Source organism: Papaver somniferum, chromosome 9 (assembly GCF_003573695.1).
Source record: "Papaver somniferum cultivar HN1 chromosome 9, ASM357369v1, whole genome shotgun sequence".
Taxonomy (NCBI): domain Eukaryota; kingdom Viridiplantae; phylum Streptophyta; class Magnoliopsida; order Ranunculales; family Papaveraceae; genus Papaver; species Papaver somniferum.
In genome coordinates this window covers 91,350,399-91,367,354 of record NC_039366.1, presented here as the reverse complement: position 1 = coordinate 91,367,354, position 16,956 = coordinate 91,350,399, and the positions used below count along the sequence as shown (strand labels likewise).

Here is a 16,956-nt window from a genome sequence, read left to right as displayed (position 1 = left end):
ACAAAATGAAATAAAGTAAGAAATGAAGAGATTTTTCTATAACAATACATTATATGTAACAATTATATTTTACCAAGCAACGCAAACAAATTACAAAATATTGGGTGAAAATTGTGAATACCCAGAAGAATATACAAGAAATTTTTTTACCTGACAATCCATGAGAATGTAGTCATAAGGAAGAAATTTTGAAGTTCCTTCTGGCCTATGATCAGGTTCCTTTAAAGCTTTACTAACTTGTTTTACGGCTTCTTCGCCATTTTCACAAACTTCAACGATGGCCCCAAGGCGAGAAAGGATTGCCGTTGCCAGTTTCCTTAAAACAAATTGGTCTTCAACAATTAAGACTTTCTTTCCATTCAAAAGTTTAAAATCATCGGTGCTAGGAATAACACCTCCTTGTTGTATTATTCGATTAGCACGAGGAGAATAGTTCTTCATTTTCGAAGACGAAAGTTTGGTGGATCGTTCATCAGTGGAATTTGATTGACTTTCTTCTTTAATATTACCCCGAAACTCTGGTAATTTCTTTAGCACTTGATCCAGTCGAGAACCATGAAATGGTTTAATAAAAATGTCATCACATGTAACCATTAGTTTCGTCCTGGCAAGCCTCATATTTTTCTCGGTAATAATGGGAGAGAGTAATCCAACAATCCAAAATCACATATCACTAGGCAGATTATTACGAAAATTATCAACTACTGAACATACCTCAGATATCCGTTCCACATGATCATCAATTATTATCATAATGAAAGGTAATGTCGCATTCCTCGCCAAAATGATTCTTCTACATAGGGTTGAGGAACGTGATGCTTCCGCCTGCTCATTTCCACTTAAACTCCCATCATACATTGTTGTAATAGGACTATGCGATGTTGATCGACTCAAATGATCGGTGTATAAACCTAATTGCTCAGATTTTCCAGAAGAGCTTCGACTACTAACATAAAACCGGCGTTTTATCTGTTGGAGAGTAGGAAGAACATGTTCCCACTGGTTAATAGCTGACACTTTTACACCTAGTGTTCGCATGAAGTTCTTTGTAACGTTTCTTCTTTCATCATCTTGAATAACAAGTATAACATGTGATGATGATAAACCTTCTACGTTGCAGGGACTTTGGTACAGCCTTGTCATAGGCATCGTGTTTTCGTCTTGGGAAAGAAAAATGTTGAAGCTGAAACAAGTTCCTTTCTCGCTGATTTCTTTATCAAGAATGCTTATTTCTCCTCCCATAAGACGCACTAGTGATTGCACAATTCCAAGGCCTAACACGGTACCACCTTGTCCAAGCACCGTTTCCTTAACTTGGACAAAGTTCTCAAAAATAGAATCTCTTTTATCTTTTGGTATCCCTTCTCCCGTATCGTCTACCTCAACTACTAACTCCAAAGAATTTTCATTATGTTCGAGTGTATGGAGTGTCTCGTTGTAATCTTGTCCTGTGGTTTTGTAAATTAAATGTGATATACGTTTCCAGATACCATTATATTTTGGTGAAAGCAGCGAGGCGTTGGGATTTGGTTTTCTTGCCCAAGCACGTAAGACGACATGTCCTTCAGATGTAAACTTCACTGCGTTACTTAACAAGTTATTAAGTACATGTTTGAGTTTTCCACGATCACCTTTGACGAGCGGAGATTTGAGAACTGAACCATCACAATGGTCTAGCACGACATCTATTCCTTTTTCCAATCCCCTTGGATATATGAAGTTAACTGCTTCCTCTATGACTTTAGCTAAATCGAAAAATTCTTCGTGCAATTGCATCTTGCCGGCTTCAATTCTACTTGCATCAAGAACTGAATTCAGTAATTCTGAAATATGTTCACACCCAACAAAAAAATGATTGAAGTTATTACCCGGTTTGTTAAGAAAACATGAATAACAAAAGAAAATAATGGTATTTGATTTCAAAATCACAGATGGTGTTTTTTTTTTTGTTGAAATTTTGATGATCTAAATGGTTTCCATGTGGATATCGGTAATTAGACATCAATAAAAGCATTTTTGTAAGTAAACGAAAGAAAAAAGTTTGGGGCGCTAGGAAAAATAAAACTCACCGAGAAGATCCAATGAAGCGCTTTTCATTTGTGACAAATTGTTATCCAAGTTGGAGCTGGGAGAAACCTCGGTAAGACAAAACTCAATGAGACCAACAATTGTTGCAAGAGCGCCACGAATGTCATGGTTGGCACTTGCAAAAGCAATACTTTTGTTCATACTCCTCCTTTCAGCTTGTTGCGTTGCTTCCATTTGTTTCATAAGTGTAGCTGAAAGAAACATCTCCCTTCTTGTACCTCGAGATATTAACACTATAAAGAAAGTTGTCGACAAGAACACAGATACGATCGCAAGCGCCAATAACAAAGATGATACACTATCATTCATACGAACTTGCGTTAGTAATCCATTGTCACGGAAAACCATGATTGATGCCTTCAAAAACAAATACCAATCATAATTAGTTGTGTGCATTAATCATACATATGTTATGCTCCTAAAAATAAAGGCGGCCAATAAAAGATGCGTACGTACCGCTTTAATGCCAGCTATATCAAGGGGTTCGAAATAGATATGGTACCTTTCCCTGCCAATCTCTATTTCGTCGGCTCGCAATAAGTCACGACTAGGATCACATGAAATGATAGCAATTCCACTGCGATGATCATTTCCTATATTATCCCCATCTTTCGTTACTTCAATCGAAACACTTGCATCATTGATCACAATGCTAGCGTTAAGATTGTTGTTATGTGTGAGGATTTTACCTTCATTTGTACCTAAAAATAAAGTACCATTCAGAGTATTTACTTTCTTGATGGCATCTACAAAAGCTTTGACAGATACACCAAGAGATACTACTCCTTCCCCATTAATAGCAGCGATAGAATGAAACAAAGAATGTGTTGACGATGAATTGTTACTTCCCAATACATTCCCTACAAATGCATACCCATTCTTACTTTGCATTGCTTTCCGAAACCAAAATGAATTCTTAAAACATATGTCCGAGTGTGGAATTATGGACACTTCTCCATATGGTTCACCTGTGTTTTTATCTATTGGTTGCTTATACAAGTTGTATGAAGAAGTATTGGTGGCCCTTTTTTTGTCATCAACACATGTTGCATTTGAATATAACGATACAGTTTCATTTCCATCCATGTAATAAGAGAAGAATAAACCGTTCGATTGCAAATAAGAAATCTGCCATACATTATGGATCATGAATGCCAGCAGCAGTTTGGGAGCCACCTACATTCAATGAAATATGTTCAAACATTATTATCGGAATGAAGAAAATGATGCATTTGGCTTATATTATGGAAACAAATCAATTGCTATATACAATTATAGAGATAATTTAAAAGTAATTAATGTCGAAATTCAATTTCCTAATAAAAATAATTAATGTCGAAATTCTAGAGAATATAACAAAAATCGACAAAAGTCTCATTTTGCGGCAGTAAATCGACATACAGTAGTAGGAAGTAGCCGAATGTAGTAAACTGAAAATGGACATTTGAGTTTAAGTATTTTTACCATGGTACTAATCTTCGAGAACGCTGGCGGGGTTGTTTCTTTAAAGGATGAACCCAACATCCTTGCTAAGTTCAACGCCGCTGCATTTGGAAGTAACGAATGAGAAACTGCTTGCACATCAGAGAAAATATGATCCAGCAGGTATTTTGCAGCAAACTCTAGACCCTCTTGCACTTGGTAAGCCACTATTTTGTATGACAAAATAGCTGATATCGGTATCGCTAACACTAGGAATCCCTGCATAAAAAGTTAAAAGAAATGAAATTAAGAACGGAAAAGAAAAGTAGAAATCATGCCTAAACAAAATAAGGATAATTCAAAATTATATTACCAGAATAATGAACGACATTACTGGTCGAATAGCGATTGTTGAACTGATGATCTTCATCATGCTTCAAGGTTCCTAATATTTGCTACCTGTATCTAATAATCTCAACTCCAAATGATAGCAAAAACTAGTGTGTGAATGAATGTGTGTGTTTTTATGTAGGAATGAGAAAAACCTCTTACAGATGTGAAGTTATATAGTGGTTGAGATTAGATATCACCATAATCCTATGAAACACAAAAGGAAACTAATTTTTTTTTGAATAATTTTCATCATAAATAACATGTATACGAGGCATAAAAGTTTGGATGAAATTCAAAATTTGACTTAAACTGGCGCCCTGTTTTAATTGTCACCCGTTGGATTTGTAACCAGTTATGGTATAAAATGTTGTTCATGTCATTTAAGATTTCCTAATTAAGTCTATTTTCCCTTTTTATGTGCTTTATCTCACTAAATGGGCAAAGAGGTGCATGTACTGTGTATTAATACCATACATCTTTGGTATTGGCCAATCCGTTGGATTGGTTGCCCAGTTCCAAGTTCAGCAAGTCAGCAATGGCGAGTAACAAGTGTACTTTGAACATTTGCATTTTACCAAAAATCCTAGAAGAAATCAATAGATTCAAATATTGCAGCTTTTTTTACATGGAGGAAAAGGAAATCATTTGTTGTATTAAATAGAAAAATGCCGATATCATTAATTACAACATTAACAGACCCATATTTGTCTCTCTGGTAATCAAGAAGCCAAAAGCTAACTTCAAAACCTGATTCACAAACTTCTTCCAACCATAAAAAAAGGGAAGAAAAGAGAAATAAAGAATAAAATGAAATGGACAATCAGCTCTCTTTGTCGTCCATGGTATAGACGGGTATCTGCCATATCTTGGTGTTCTTTTTAGGATCATCCGTTAAGCTGAGATCTGATTCGTTATCCTTATATGTTCCAATGAAGGTCTTAGCTCCCCTCATGATTAGCCTCTCTAACATGAACAGTTGGTAATTGTTCTCAATTACAGGATCCAGTATCCTACTAAAGTTTGACGAGTACGCAACTCTGTACCTGCAAGAAATGAACAAAGTAAAAGGGTTACTTCGCATATCAACCACTAACCAACATGAATTCATGATCTTGTGGGCAAGAAAGTTTTGACGTATGAACAAATTTAAGTTGTCACATCAATAATGTGTTTAAGGCGAAGTCTTTTGAGTCCTGAAACTGACAGGATAGAGAACCAACTAGCGTAAATATATACATGCAAACCACAATAGGGTAATGTTGCAGAAGAAAAATATAAGAACCCATATTACTATTTTCAGTAGACAACGAGAAATAAAAGATTTTCCACTAGTTGCAGTACCTGGAAGAGAGAGGGGAAAAGAATCCAGGCGTCCTCTCATTAGAAGCAATGAAAATTGTTCGTCCACCCTCAACCCATTTTGCAATTCTTTGAAGAATGAATTCTGGGCGAGTATCCCTATCCAAGTGAGGATGAAGGCTTCTTTCAACCCCAAACCTGTCCTTTCTGGTTTTTAATATGTCACCTCGCCGAACGTGAATAGCATCATAGTCACCAAGCAGCTGCTTGATCTGCAAATATTGAATGTTGGGGGTTCATAAACTGAAAACATTAAGCCAGAATATCTTCGCCAAAGAAAAAACCTTCACACCCTCTTTTGTGCAAGCCTATATATTTGCAAGAAAGTTAAAGACGAACAACATGATCCGGAATTGTAAGCGTGACTATGTTTTGGTGTAAGTTTAACACTTCAAATTGCATTCTTCTAACTCACTCTACATGACTAAACATCATATGCAAGCTTTCTCTATCTTCTATTTTTGTCCACTATCAGATTCTCCCCGGTATTGCTAGTGTCGTTTTTCTAATCCAACACATTCTCAGAAGATCCTGGCACTTGGCTATACTGATTATAGTTAGTTTAATAGTACGTAACTCTTAACACTTTACTTGCTATTATGAACACTATAATATCGCCTTACCTATAAGGAAAAAATTTCTTTTTCAACCAGCCACCTGAGTAACAGAGAGGAAGTTAAAACGGTTGAAAAGTCAGACCAAGACTCTAGGATATGAACCTGACAAATCCTAAACCTGGGGATTCAGGGTCTAACCACCACTGCTGCCCCATCACCATTGTCACCACAACATGCACATACCACAATATAAACACCAGATGACCAGAACAGTGACTTTTTATGTTACTGTGTCAAACTACTTTTTCAACTATATTGACTAATACTATCTGAAATTTTCTAGACGAAGTACAAACTCGTACCTCTACTTTGTTTCCTAAATTTCCTCTTAACTGGATTTCATTGACCTGTAGTGAGAAGATTGCTCTACTATGCTCGGAGGTCTTAACTCATCGATTAATTCCAGGACAATGGGTGGTCCAGATCAATATTTACAATAAATAAACAGGCTGGTTTATTTTCCTCCAGATTTAGGATGAGGTTGGGTGCTGATAAGTAAGCTCAATGCTAATGCAGCACTTTCCCAAATGAACCATGACATTGCAGTCATAACTTATAACAAACAAAAACCAGAATTATATGGAGAATACAGATTTTAAGGCAGATAGAACCCGTGGTCCACATAATAGTGTTTCTCATCTGTGAAGTTAAAAATAGGACGCTTAAACAACCATGTTGAGTTTTATTACTATTACTTTTATAAATAGAACATCTTATTAAGCTGTTGCAATTTGAAATTTGGATCCAGCGTATAGAGCTAGAATCTAAAAAGACATAGGTACCAATTACTTTTATGACTAGAACATCTTATTAAGCTGTTGCAATTTGAAGTTTGGATCCAGCGTATACACCTAGAATCTAAAAATACATACATACCGGTGAAACATGATAAAGCTCGATTTGCTTCACAAGATAATTACCTAGCAGGGATTTTCAGACACATACCATAAACACCAAGTACACATCAAATGTCACATTTTCACAACAGAAACTGCGTAAATTTGTGATGTTCCCTACGGACAACGTACCTGATCTGCTGCTCTTTGAAGCTTCTTGGTTGCCATAGAAGGCAGAAATGAATATGGGAGTGCTACAGCACTATGATTTTTTCGATCTTTGCACTCCATAAACCTGGATGGATATCATGGTCAAATGTCATTCATCAAAATTTATATAGTTTCACTCAAGTGGCACTAGATAACCACATGGATCATTACATCTATAAAAATGCACATTATCAACTAACTAAAATTCTAGCTGCTTTAATTTTGCACCTGACTAGTAAAACACTCTTCAACCTACACAATCCAGGTTGACCGTTCACTCAATCAATTGAATGAATCAGTCAAGCCTAATAATCTCTAAGTGGTAATTGCACAACTAAAACAAGGCTTATCATTATTCTATTGAACTGGCACATTTGAAGATTTTCTACATTTTATCAAATAGGAAGCAAATTTGGAAAAATTTATACTTTCCGGAAATAGAAATACACACGAACAAAGAGTTTTACACTCTCTCTCCTCCAAATTATACAAATGAACAACCCACTACAAGTGCTCTAACAAGTTTAATTAGGAAAGTCCAAAATGAAGACAACTGTTAGTGAAAGTGAAATTATCCAAAAAAAGAAGATAATAGTGAAAAGTAAGCCTACCAAGCAAGAGGGCTTGCAGTGCGGTTTATGAGTAACAGATTCGAGTAGCGTTTCTCTTCTTTGAGATCGTTTCTACTTATTCCTTCTACATGAGCAACACCTCTAGCTCCTAACTTCATACTAGTTGATAGCACATGATACCAAACCTTTGAATTATCAAGGATTACAGGAACTGTTTTAGATATGAGTTCCAAATCATACAATGAGTCCATAGCACAAGAGCTCTCTGTCCATCTACGAAATAAAATAAGACACGTTCAGACTTTACAAAATGATCAAACATTTGAGGAGTTAGATTTCAAAAGGTATTTGTGTAAACAAAAATCATAGATCTGTTTCCGAAATATATGGTACATAAGATATTACCTGTCGTCAGCATTTGAATTGCTAGGCTGATCGAGACTTCCCATTTTATTATGCAAGGGACTAATGCACATCCTTGAAGGCATCACAAAAGTTCTACAGAGCAGTTCAGAACAATGGAACAGTCAATTACGGAAAGAAGAAAAAAAAATCCACACAAACAAGTCCTCATTTAAAGAAAAAGTTAATCATTTCTTTCAAGACAAACTCATGAGAAACGCATGAACTCCACTAAGGAAAACAAAAGAAAGGTTAAAGTTTGACATAACAAATCACATTCAAACCCTATTTTCAGAATACAGTGCTACAGATTTCTCCCAATAATGATCCAAAACCCACACCTAAAGAACTAATTTACGACGCAATCTCTCAAAATTCATAAAAAGAAATCAAACAAAAATTTGTAAATCCAATGTGAGTAATGAATCCCGAAATCACAATTACCTTTGGAGAAAAATGGCTTCTTCGAGTGCGCATCTGAGACTAGATTCTTGATGACCTAAACCAGCACAAGAATGGCAATGTTTACCAGGGCAATCAATTCGGTTACCCCAATACAAATATTTCTTCTCTAAAGTATGATCAATTGAGGAGGAAGATACTACATTTTGTAGGGCTTCTCTTACAGTGGGAAAAGAGAATTTAGAAGTAGAATTCCAACAAGATAGTATGAAAAGAAACGCAATAACTGAAATTGAAATAACTAGATTGAGAATTGGAGATCTAGGTTGCTTTTGTTTATTCTTAGGAGCTCTATGAGAAATCGCCATGTCTTTTTGTTGGAAGTGTGCATTCAGAAAAGAAGAGAGACTGTTTAGTAGTACTCTTCCTAATAAAGAAGATGAAAAAGGAGGTTAGGGTTTATAAAGAAAGCAAAGTAAGTAATCATAGAGTTCTGTTGGGTGTAGTCTCGACTGGAATCACAGAGTGGAATATTATCTTCTTCTCCTAAGCTACTGACCAGAGAGACTGACGGTTGTATTTGTTCTTCTTCATCCTCCTCTAATGGATTAATGGATACTGCGAGCAACTAGTAATCACTGATCACTAATCAAGACATACCTCAAACGGTATGATGATGGGTACGGGTAATGTTCCGAGACCGGATGAGCCTAATAGTATCAAGCCCGATAATAAAATGATTAGGGAAAATTACGCTAAGACCCGACCCATGGGTTACCCATAATATCAGGCCCCTAGTTAAAAGGGTTTTAGAACCAGGCCCCGAATTTAAAATAAATTTTAATAGAGGTCGAAATGACCAGAATAACCTTCACTACATAACTATCTAACCTAGGTTTCCTCTCAAACAGGCATCTTCATTTTCATTTTAGGAGAGAGAAACTGGATCTCACATGAGAAACTGCAAAGCGAAAACTGAAATTTCAGAGAATTTTTTTTGCAAATCGAAGAAACGAAAACCAAAAACAGGTAGATTTTCGATCAAATCTTCTTCTTCATGTTTAATCTTTTCTTCTTCGTGTTTAATATTTTCGACATATTTTTCGGTCTGATTTCGATCAGTTTAATCTCAGTATATTTGAACTGTTTTCGATCTGTTTTTTGATTCATTCGTTGTTTGATTCAGTAGTTTTTTGATCAAAGAAGAAGACGAAGAAAGAAGAAGAAGACGAACAGAGGTTTGCATCTGTTTTCGATCTTCTCCTTTTCCTCTCTGGTTTTAGGGGTTATGTTTACTTGATGTTTTATGTTGATGTATCATCTCAATCTCATGTTTAGGAGTTTAAGACTACTGCAAATTGATGTTTTCTTACTGTTTAAACTGCAGATTCAGATTCAATTTACATTTTGTGAACTAAAATGGCGCAAGGAAAAAGGAATCCACCTGAAGCAGATCCTGCAATAACAGGTATTAAGATGTGAAATTATTTGAGTATGTGTTGGTATGATATCATGCTAGTAGACGTGATTTGGTTGTGATGATCTAGTGTAAATGCTTTTGAATGTTTAACTATACAAACAAGGGTTACACATTCAAAATCTAACCACAGACTGTATTGTGGTTTGTATATTGAGTGTGTAACTTGGAGTTACACATACAAATGACCATATATAACTGTAAGTTACACATTCAAGATGTCACCACTGACTTACCAAGGGGCAATGTAACTATAATTTACACATTTAGAATCTCATGTTTTGATCATATGTAATGCCTGTGAATGTGTAACTTCACAAAAATGTGCATGTGTAACTATAAGTTACACATTGAAAATCTCACCACTAACTTGTCAATTGACTGTGTAACTAGAAGTTACACATGCAAAATCTCACCACTAACTTGCCAATTGCCTATGTAACTAAAAGTTACACATGCAAAATATCACCTATGACTGTATTGTGTTTAAATAATAGTTACACATCAAAAAATGACGTCCGTAAACCTTCATATGCATGTGTAAGTTTAAGGTTACACAACAGATAATAGAATGATTCAGTTTGTGTACTTGGCAAATACACATAGTTTGTAACATGATTTTGATTTTGCAGTTAAAAAGGAGTGTATTTGATAAGTACACAACATACTGGCTCATAATATTTTTGTGTGTGATGTGTACAGGAAAATTAAGGCAATCATTGAATGTCGTCAAGGATTTGGTAAAGGTGATAAAACCTATAGGACTGACTGATAGGGCTCAAAGATATCTTAGGAGAGCTGCTTACGGTGAACTCGTAATGATGTATTACGATGAATATAATGAAGTCCAACCAAGTACAACAAGACAAATCACTACCAACAAACACGGCGTCTTGAAGCTTTTGAACTGCTTTGACTTGGATTGTGAGACACCGTGTTCGTTCAAGTTTGGTGATGATAAGTTCATAGAGTCTACACCGACAAAGTTGGCTGGTATATTTTGCATACAAAGGATTCGAAGTAGAAAGGGTCAAAAGTTGTTAAAGTTATTTTTTCATCGTGATTTGATTGACAATGTTTTGTACAACAAGTTCTTCACTGATATCAAGGCTACAAAACATCAGACGACAGTGACTAAGAAGAACATTTTAGAGAAGATAACACAACTTATGACCAAACCTGGGAAAAGAAAGAAAGTTGATGAGAAGGATCTAGTTTGTTTTATAGGTTTCTATCTTTGCTGTGTATTTTTTTTTGGCAACGTAAATGCTGATGGAGTGAAAGTGAAATATCTTAGTATCGTTGAAACATATGAGACGGTGCTCAAGGTGTCGTGTCCTGATTTAATACACGAGCACTTGTTTGAAGAGATTCATGATAATATTAATTTCTTGGCAAATGTGAAGGCTTGTGTGCACTACCTACTGGTAAAGCTTGTGTGTAATTTTTATTCCAGCAGTTTTAGTGTTACGTTCAGGATATTTTGGTTCAATCGACTAATTAAAATTTATATGTTGCGGTTATTGTTTGTTGAGCATGCACCAGAAGACTCAATCCCGAAAGTTGCAAACCATGAAGAAGATATCCCAAGGGTTGGGAGGTGGGATCTATACCAGATTTCTGATTACATTTCTAGAACAAACATGACAGAGTTTTCGGTAAGTGTTATATGTTAGTTGGTTTATGTTTTGTAAATTTATGGTAATATAATTTAGATATAAGTTGGATGTAATCAAAATTGTGATGTGTAGCTATAAGTTACACATTTTAATTGCTTGTGTAACTTACAGTTACACATGCAAAGATAACACCAGTGAATTCAATTTATATGTGTAACTATAGCTTACACATATAAGATGTGCTTATGTAACTTTAAGTTACACATACAACTGAAAATTTGTACATTTAGAATGTTCAACTGTTTTTGCTATCTCTTAAGTTAACATCTCCATCTGTTAATTGCAGCCAACTGCTAGCTTTGTGGCTGAGTTTTCACAGATTGAAAAGCAGCTTGGTATATTAATCGTGGTATCAAGTAAGGACGACTGCAAAGGTGGTTGAAAGAGCAAACCATTGAGAATTGACAACTAAAAGAGCAACTGCAAGAAAAGCAAAAAGTGTTTGATGCAGTGCATAAACTTTCCATAGCAGGGCTAAAAGATGAGAACGTCACCGACAAGCACATTTTAGCTTGCAAAATTATGCTAGCAATGGGAATTCAACATTACGATGTGACCCAGGAAGAGTATATGCAAATAGGAGATGGTGGACAAGGACATGGAGGTACTGAGAATCAGGAAGAGCTTATGCATCAAGGACATGGAGGTACTGAGCATGGAGCTACTGAGCATGAAGAGACTGAGCAAGAGAAAGAGACTGAGCAAGAGAAAGAGAAAGATGACACAGAAACTTCCTTCCATGAAGGATGTAAGTAGTTGTCATTTTTAATATGCTTCTTTAACTTGATAGTGATAATGATATATTAGTTGACATGTGTAGAGGTACCAAATTAGTTGACACTAAGGTACAAAACTAGACTTAGTAATTGTTGAGTACACAGGTCATATGGATGTGTAATCCGTAGTTACACATGCTAGGTATCCAAGTCATATATTACACATGCTAGGTATCCAAGTCATATGCATGTGTAGCTTTCGATTACACATGATATATTCATCTTGAAGTTTTCTTAAAAAAAATTTAACATCATCATCAGTTTCCTAAATAAATAAAGTTTTTCATTTCAATACTTGTGCAGTTCCATGTATCAGTCTAGCAGCTGGAAATACGCCAAAAATTCTGCAAGCTCAAACTGCTGCAGAGGGGCGCAAAACAACACTCATGACATACAGTTCGAGTATGAGGAGTATGACAACATGCAAGGCTCCTCCAAAGAAGAAGCCCGCTGGTAAGAAAAAGCCCAATCCTGTAGATGTTGTCGATGTGGCGCAGAAGAAAGCTGATGAAGAGACGCATGCTGCTGATGAGGCGCAGAAGAAAGCTGATGAAGAGACACATATTCCTGATGAGGCTCAAAATAAAGATGCAGAAGGAAGTGTAATGGTTGAGACGCAGGAGAAAGCCACAGGTGATGATGCAAAAGTCATTGAAGAGACACCTGCAACTGTTGATGACAGTTTGGTTATGACTGCTCCAACTCTGGAAACACCTTCAACTTTTGATGACAGTTTTGCTTCAACACAGTTTGATGATTCCTTGGTGATAACTGCTACAACTAAGCAAACACAGCCTGACCAAGGTGATACGATGGATGTAACTTAAATGATAGATGCAGTTGTCAGCAACATTAATCAAGCTGAAGGAATTTATGAACATGGACCTGCAGAGATGGAGAATGCAGAACCTACATCTAGTGGTAAACCATTTTCCTTTTGAAACTTCTTATAAAAAAAATTTCCGTTGTTGTTTATAATGAATGTGTAACTTCTAGTTACACATTACAAAAAGCATGTGTAACTTCAATATACACATTGTATATGCATGTGTAACTTAAGGTTATACACATTACAAACTTTGATATTAGACTATTTTTTGCACTTTTAGTATCTTAGTAACACCTATGCAAGTGTGACTTTAGTTTACACAATCATGACAGTTTTTTAATGATTATACCTATTTTTGTTGTTGCACAGCTCAAACTCAACTGAGTAGTAATCCAACTACTTTTAGCCTTGGCCTAGACAATACCCCATTACATGTCGGAGAACTAGTCAAGGGAGTTGTGAATGAACAAAGATAACCTCTAATCATACAACAACGCTGGCTGAGGAGCAAAAAAACTGAGAAACAAGATCTCCAAAATCATGAAAGACGGCCAACGAAGAGTAAATGTGTTGTTATTGGAGAAACAATGGTTGCAGTACCAGAGGTAGAAGAAACTGCAGTCGCAAATGCTGAAGAGGATGATGGGACAATGCGCAAGGATGTAAAAGGTTCTCAGATTATTGAAACCTTGAAAGGAGATCAAAAGCAGAGAGTGCTTGAATACTTCAGTACACATCGCAAAGCGTAAGTAGATGTAACTTATTGATTCTGTTATGGTTTTTACGTTAAGATTGTTATGTTAAACGTTGTTTCTTACTACTTGCATTCTGTTATGTGGTTTAAATGTTTCTTATTTTTAATTCAGAGACATTGCTTGGATGGAATTGAAAGATGATGGTACCCCGATGTTCGGTATAAGTGGAGAACTTATGCTTCAACTAACCAACAATGAGGCCTACTTGGAATCAGAATTCATTGATTTTTATACTAGCAGGTTGAGGAAAAAGATGAACTCAAAGCCAAAGTATCAAAAAGCGATTTTCCTCTCCACAAAAGCATATGTAAGTACTTCGGAAAATTTAAATCTTCTTGTATGTAGATTCAAAAAAGGTTTAAGTAACTCAAAGTTACACATGCTTATACAATATGCATTTATAACGTTCATTCTTTTTCTTTCTGTTTATGCAGGAATATTTTCTGAGTGATAGAAATGAATTCAACAGATTCTGGATTCCAAAGCTTGCTAAAGAGTATCATGATATCCAACCAGTCAAAATATTCCAATCATGAGTAACAACAAGACCCATTTTTCACTACTGGAGTATGACCTTACTAGCGCTGCAGGTTGGTCCCACAGGAACTCGTTAAGCGATGTGCATGTCAGGAAACTTCACTTTGATCAAGATAAGATTTATGCAGCTGAAAGAAGTCAAGCACTGAACTATCAGATTCTTCTTGATTTGAATCTGAAGGCCAAAACTGCCCACTCGCCTAAACAAGGTTCATATCCTGATTGTCTGTTATTTGTATGTTATTACATGAAGTGTGGAATGAAGAATACAACATTTAAACAACAATCATCTTGCGTAGGCACACACCTGCATAAGGAAACGGTTCGAAAGGTGGGTCGCATGAGAGCAAACATGCTTTTCAAGATTATTTTAGATGAAGACAGTAGAGCTGATTAAACATTATTATAAAAACAGTTTGTTGGATTGAAAAACTTTGATACTATTATGTTTGCAAAACAAGTTAAAACTTCTATACTTTGACAGATAGTAGTTGTTTAATTAAATAGAAAGTTATCTATCTTTTGTTGTTGGAAAAATTTAATAATAGTTGCTATAATGTATTCTTAAAACTAAAGTTACATGATTGCAAAAGGAAAAGTTACTTAAGGTGTAACCTGAGTTTACACATGCATTTATAATGTGTAAACTAATGTTACACATGCATATTTTTGAGTGTAAACTGAAGTTACACATGCATATTTTTGAGTGTAAACTGAAGTTACACAAACATTTGACCACTGCTCAGAAGTTAAGGAAAGGTAAAGTTACTTAAGGTGTAACCGGAGTTTACACATGCATTTATAATGTGTAAAGTAATGTTACACATGCGTTCACAACAGTGTAATTTCTGGTTACACATCCATATTTTAGAGTGTAAACTGAAGTTACAAAAGCATTTGACCACTGACCAGACATACACAATAAATCAAAAATAAAATAAAATGCATTTCAACTGTGAACGCACAAAATATAAAATCTGAATGAATGATCCTTGCACATAATCAACGTTGCAGAAAAATAAAAACGTTTGGTCCATGCGAACCGAAATGAAGAAAACTAAAAAACAAATAATCCAAAACAAATAAGAATCCACACATAAAATCATTACTTGCAGAAATGAACTTTGGTAGACTCAAGCTAGGGGGTGTGTACTTCGGAGGATTCTTGCAACTTGCCCTGTTGTAACCTGCTTCCTTGCAATTGCTGCAATGAACTTTCCTCTTTACCTTCTTCTCACCTTTACTTAGAATCCTTTTTCCTGGGGGTCTACCTGGTTGCTTCTTTACGATAGGAGGTTGATGGTGTCGTCTGGATGAATTTCAACAGGCCTGTTGTAGTTGGGAATCGGCTGGATGGCATGCATATAAGTCTTCCTAAAATAGTCGCTTGTAAAATACGGTGAAATGAAATCAATAGCCTCACGTTTAATCTTCTGTATGGCTGCAAGAGCATGAGCACAAGGAAAACCATATACGCGCCACCTTGAAAAAAATAAAAACAATCAAAAAATCAGTTAGTTGCACATACAAATCATAAAACACTCAAAATTATCTAGTTACAGGTGCATATACAGGATGTGTATCTTTAAGTTACACTTGCAAAATAGATGTGTAACTACTATTTAGACATGCATATATCTAATGTAACTGGAAGATACACATTCTAAAAAAAATGAACATATAGAGAGAAGAAAAAGCATAAGAAACCAAACATTTGACAGATGCAAGTCTGATGTTCCAGGTCCACCATGTGAGACCTTTCGCTAAAAACTTCAAACACAGTAGGACTAGCAACCAATACTTCCCAAGCCAAACCTTCATCTTGAAGAGCCGCAAGCTTTTCCTCATACTCAGGGGTTAATTGAGTCATCATATTAGCGCCAATTTCACGACGCTCTGCCATCAAGCACATTATTTTCCTCCTAATCTGAAAAGGAACAAAAACTTATGAACACATAAAGTGACAAAACAATAGATAAAAGACAACAACAACAAAAATAAAACACACTCAATTAACCTGATCAAGAAGAGCAGATGCAGGCATCTTCTTGTGAACCAGAACCCAGCTATTGAGTGATTCTGCTAGAGTACTAGATGTTCGTCCATACCAACAACCTTTGAAATGGGCATTCACATACACTTCAGGTGGGATGGTCTCGATGTAATCAGCCACCCAATCGCAGTTCAAGTCTCTAATCATCTGTATGGCCTTCGCATGTTTTTCAGGTGAGAGTGCATATGTCGCCTCTTGGAAAAGGTCCATCACAAGCGAGTACCTAGGATCTGATCCAGTGATGGGCAGATTCTGCGTCAAATGATAGTAGCAGAAGTTGTGGAACGAATCTGGATAGACAAGTGGAACATCCTGCAAGAGTCCTTCATGGCGATCCGAAAGGAAGGTGATTGGCCTCCCATCACCAACAACTTCAGTCTAATTCCTTAAAAACCACTCCCAATTGATGATAGTCTCAGAATCAACTAGTGCCACAGCAAGCGGAAAAAATCCTATAAAAAAATTGTGCAGAATTGAAAAAATAATAAGTTTCACAAAAACAGAAAACAATGTGTGAATACAAGTTACACATGCTAAAAAAAATGTGTA

The 16,956-nt window shown here is 35.9% G+C and overlaps 2 protein-coding genes across 2 annotated transcripts; both read right to left on the bottom strand.

The window, feature by feature from the left end:
- Nucleotides 1-663: 663 nt before the first annotated feature.
- On the bottom strand, nt 664-3,901 carry LOC113312268 (histidine kinase CKI1-like). The gene is made up of 5 exons (XM_026561029.1): nt 3,884-3,901; nt 3,490-3,789; nt 2,545-3,264; nt 2,070-2,445; nt 664-1,823 (listed from the first exon to the last, which is right to left on the bottom strand). Exons 1-5 carry the CDS (start codon nt 3,899-3,901, stop codon nt 664-666), a joined length of 2,574 nt encoding a protein of 857 aa, XP_026416814.1.
- A 618-nt stretch (nt 3,902-4,519) lies between these two features.
- Nucleotides 4,520-8,992, bottom strand: LOC113313986. The gene is made up of 6 exons (XM_026562760.1): nt 8,344-8,992; nt 7,903-7,995; nt 7,537-7,770; nt 6,908-7,010; nt 5,245-5,474; nt 4,520-4,946 (listed from the first exon to the last, which is right to left on the bottom strand). Exons 1-6 carry the CDS (start codon nt 8,667-8,669, stop codon nt 4,724-4,726), a joined length of 1,209 nt encoding a protein of 402 aa, XP_026418545.1. The 5' UTR covers nt 8,670-8,992; the 3' UTR covers nt 4,520-4,723.
- Nucleotides 8,993-16,956: the final 7,964 nt, after the last annotated feature.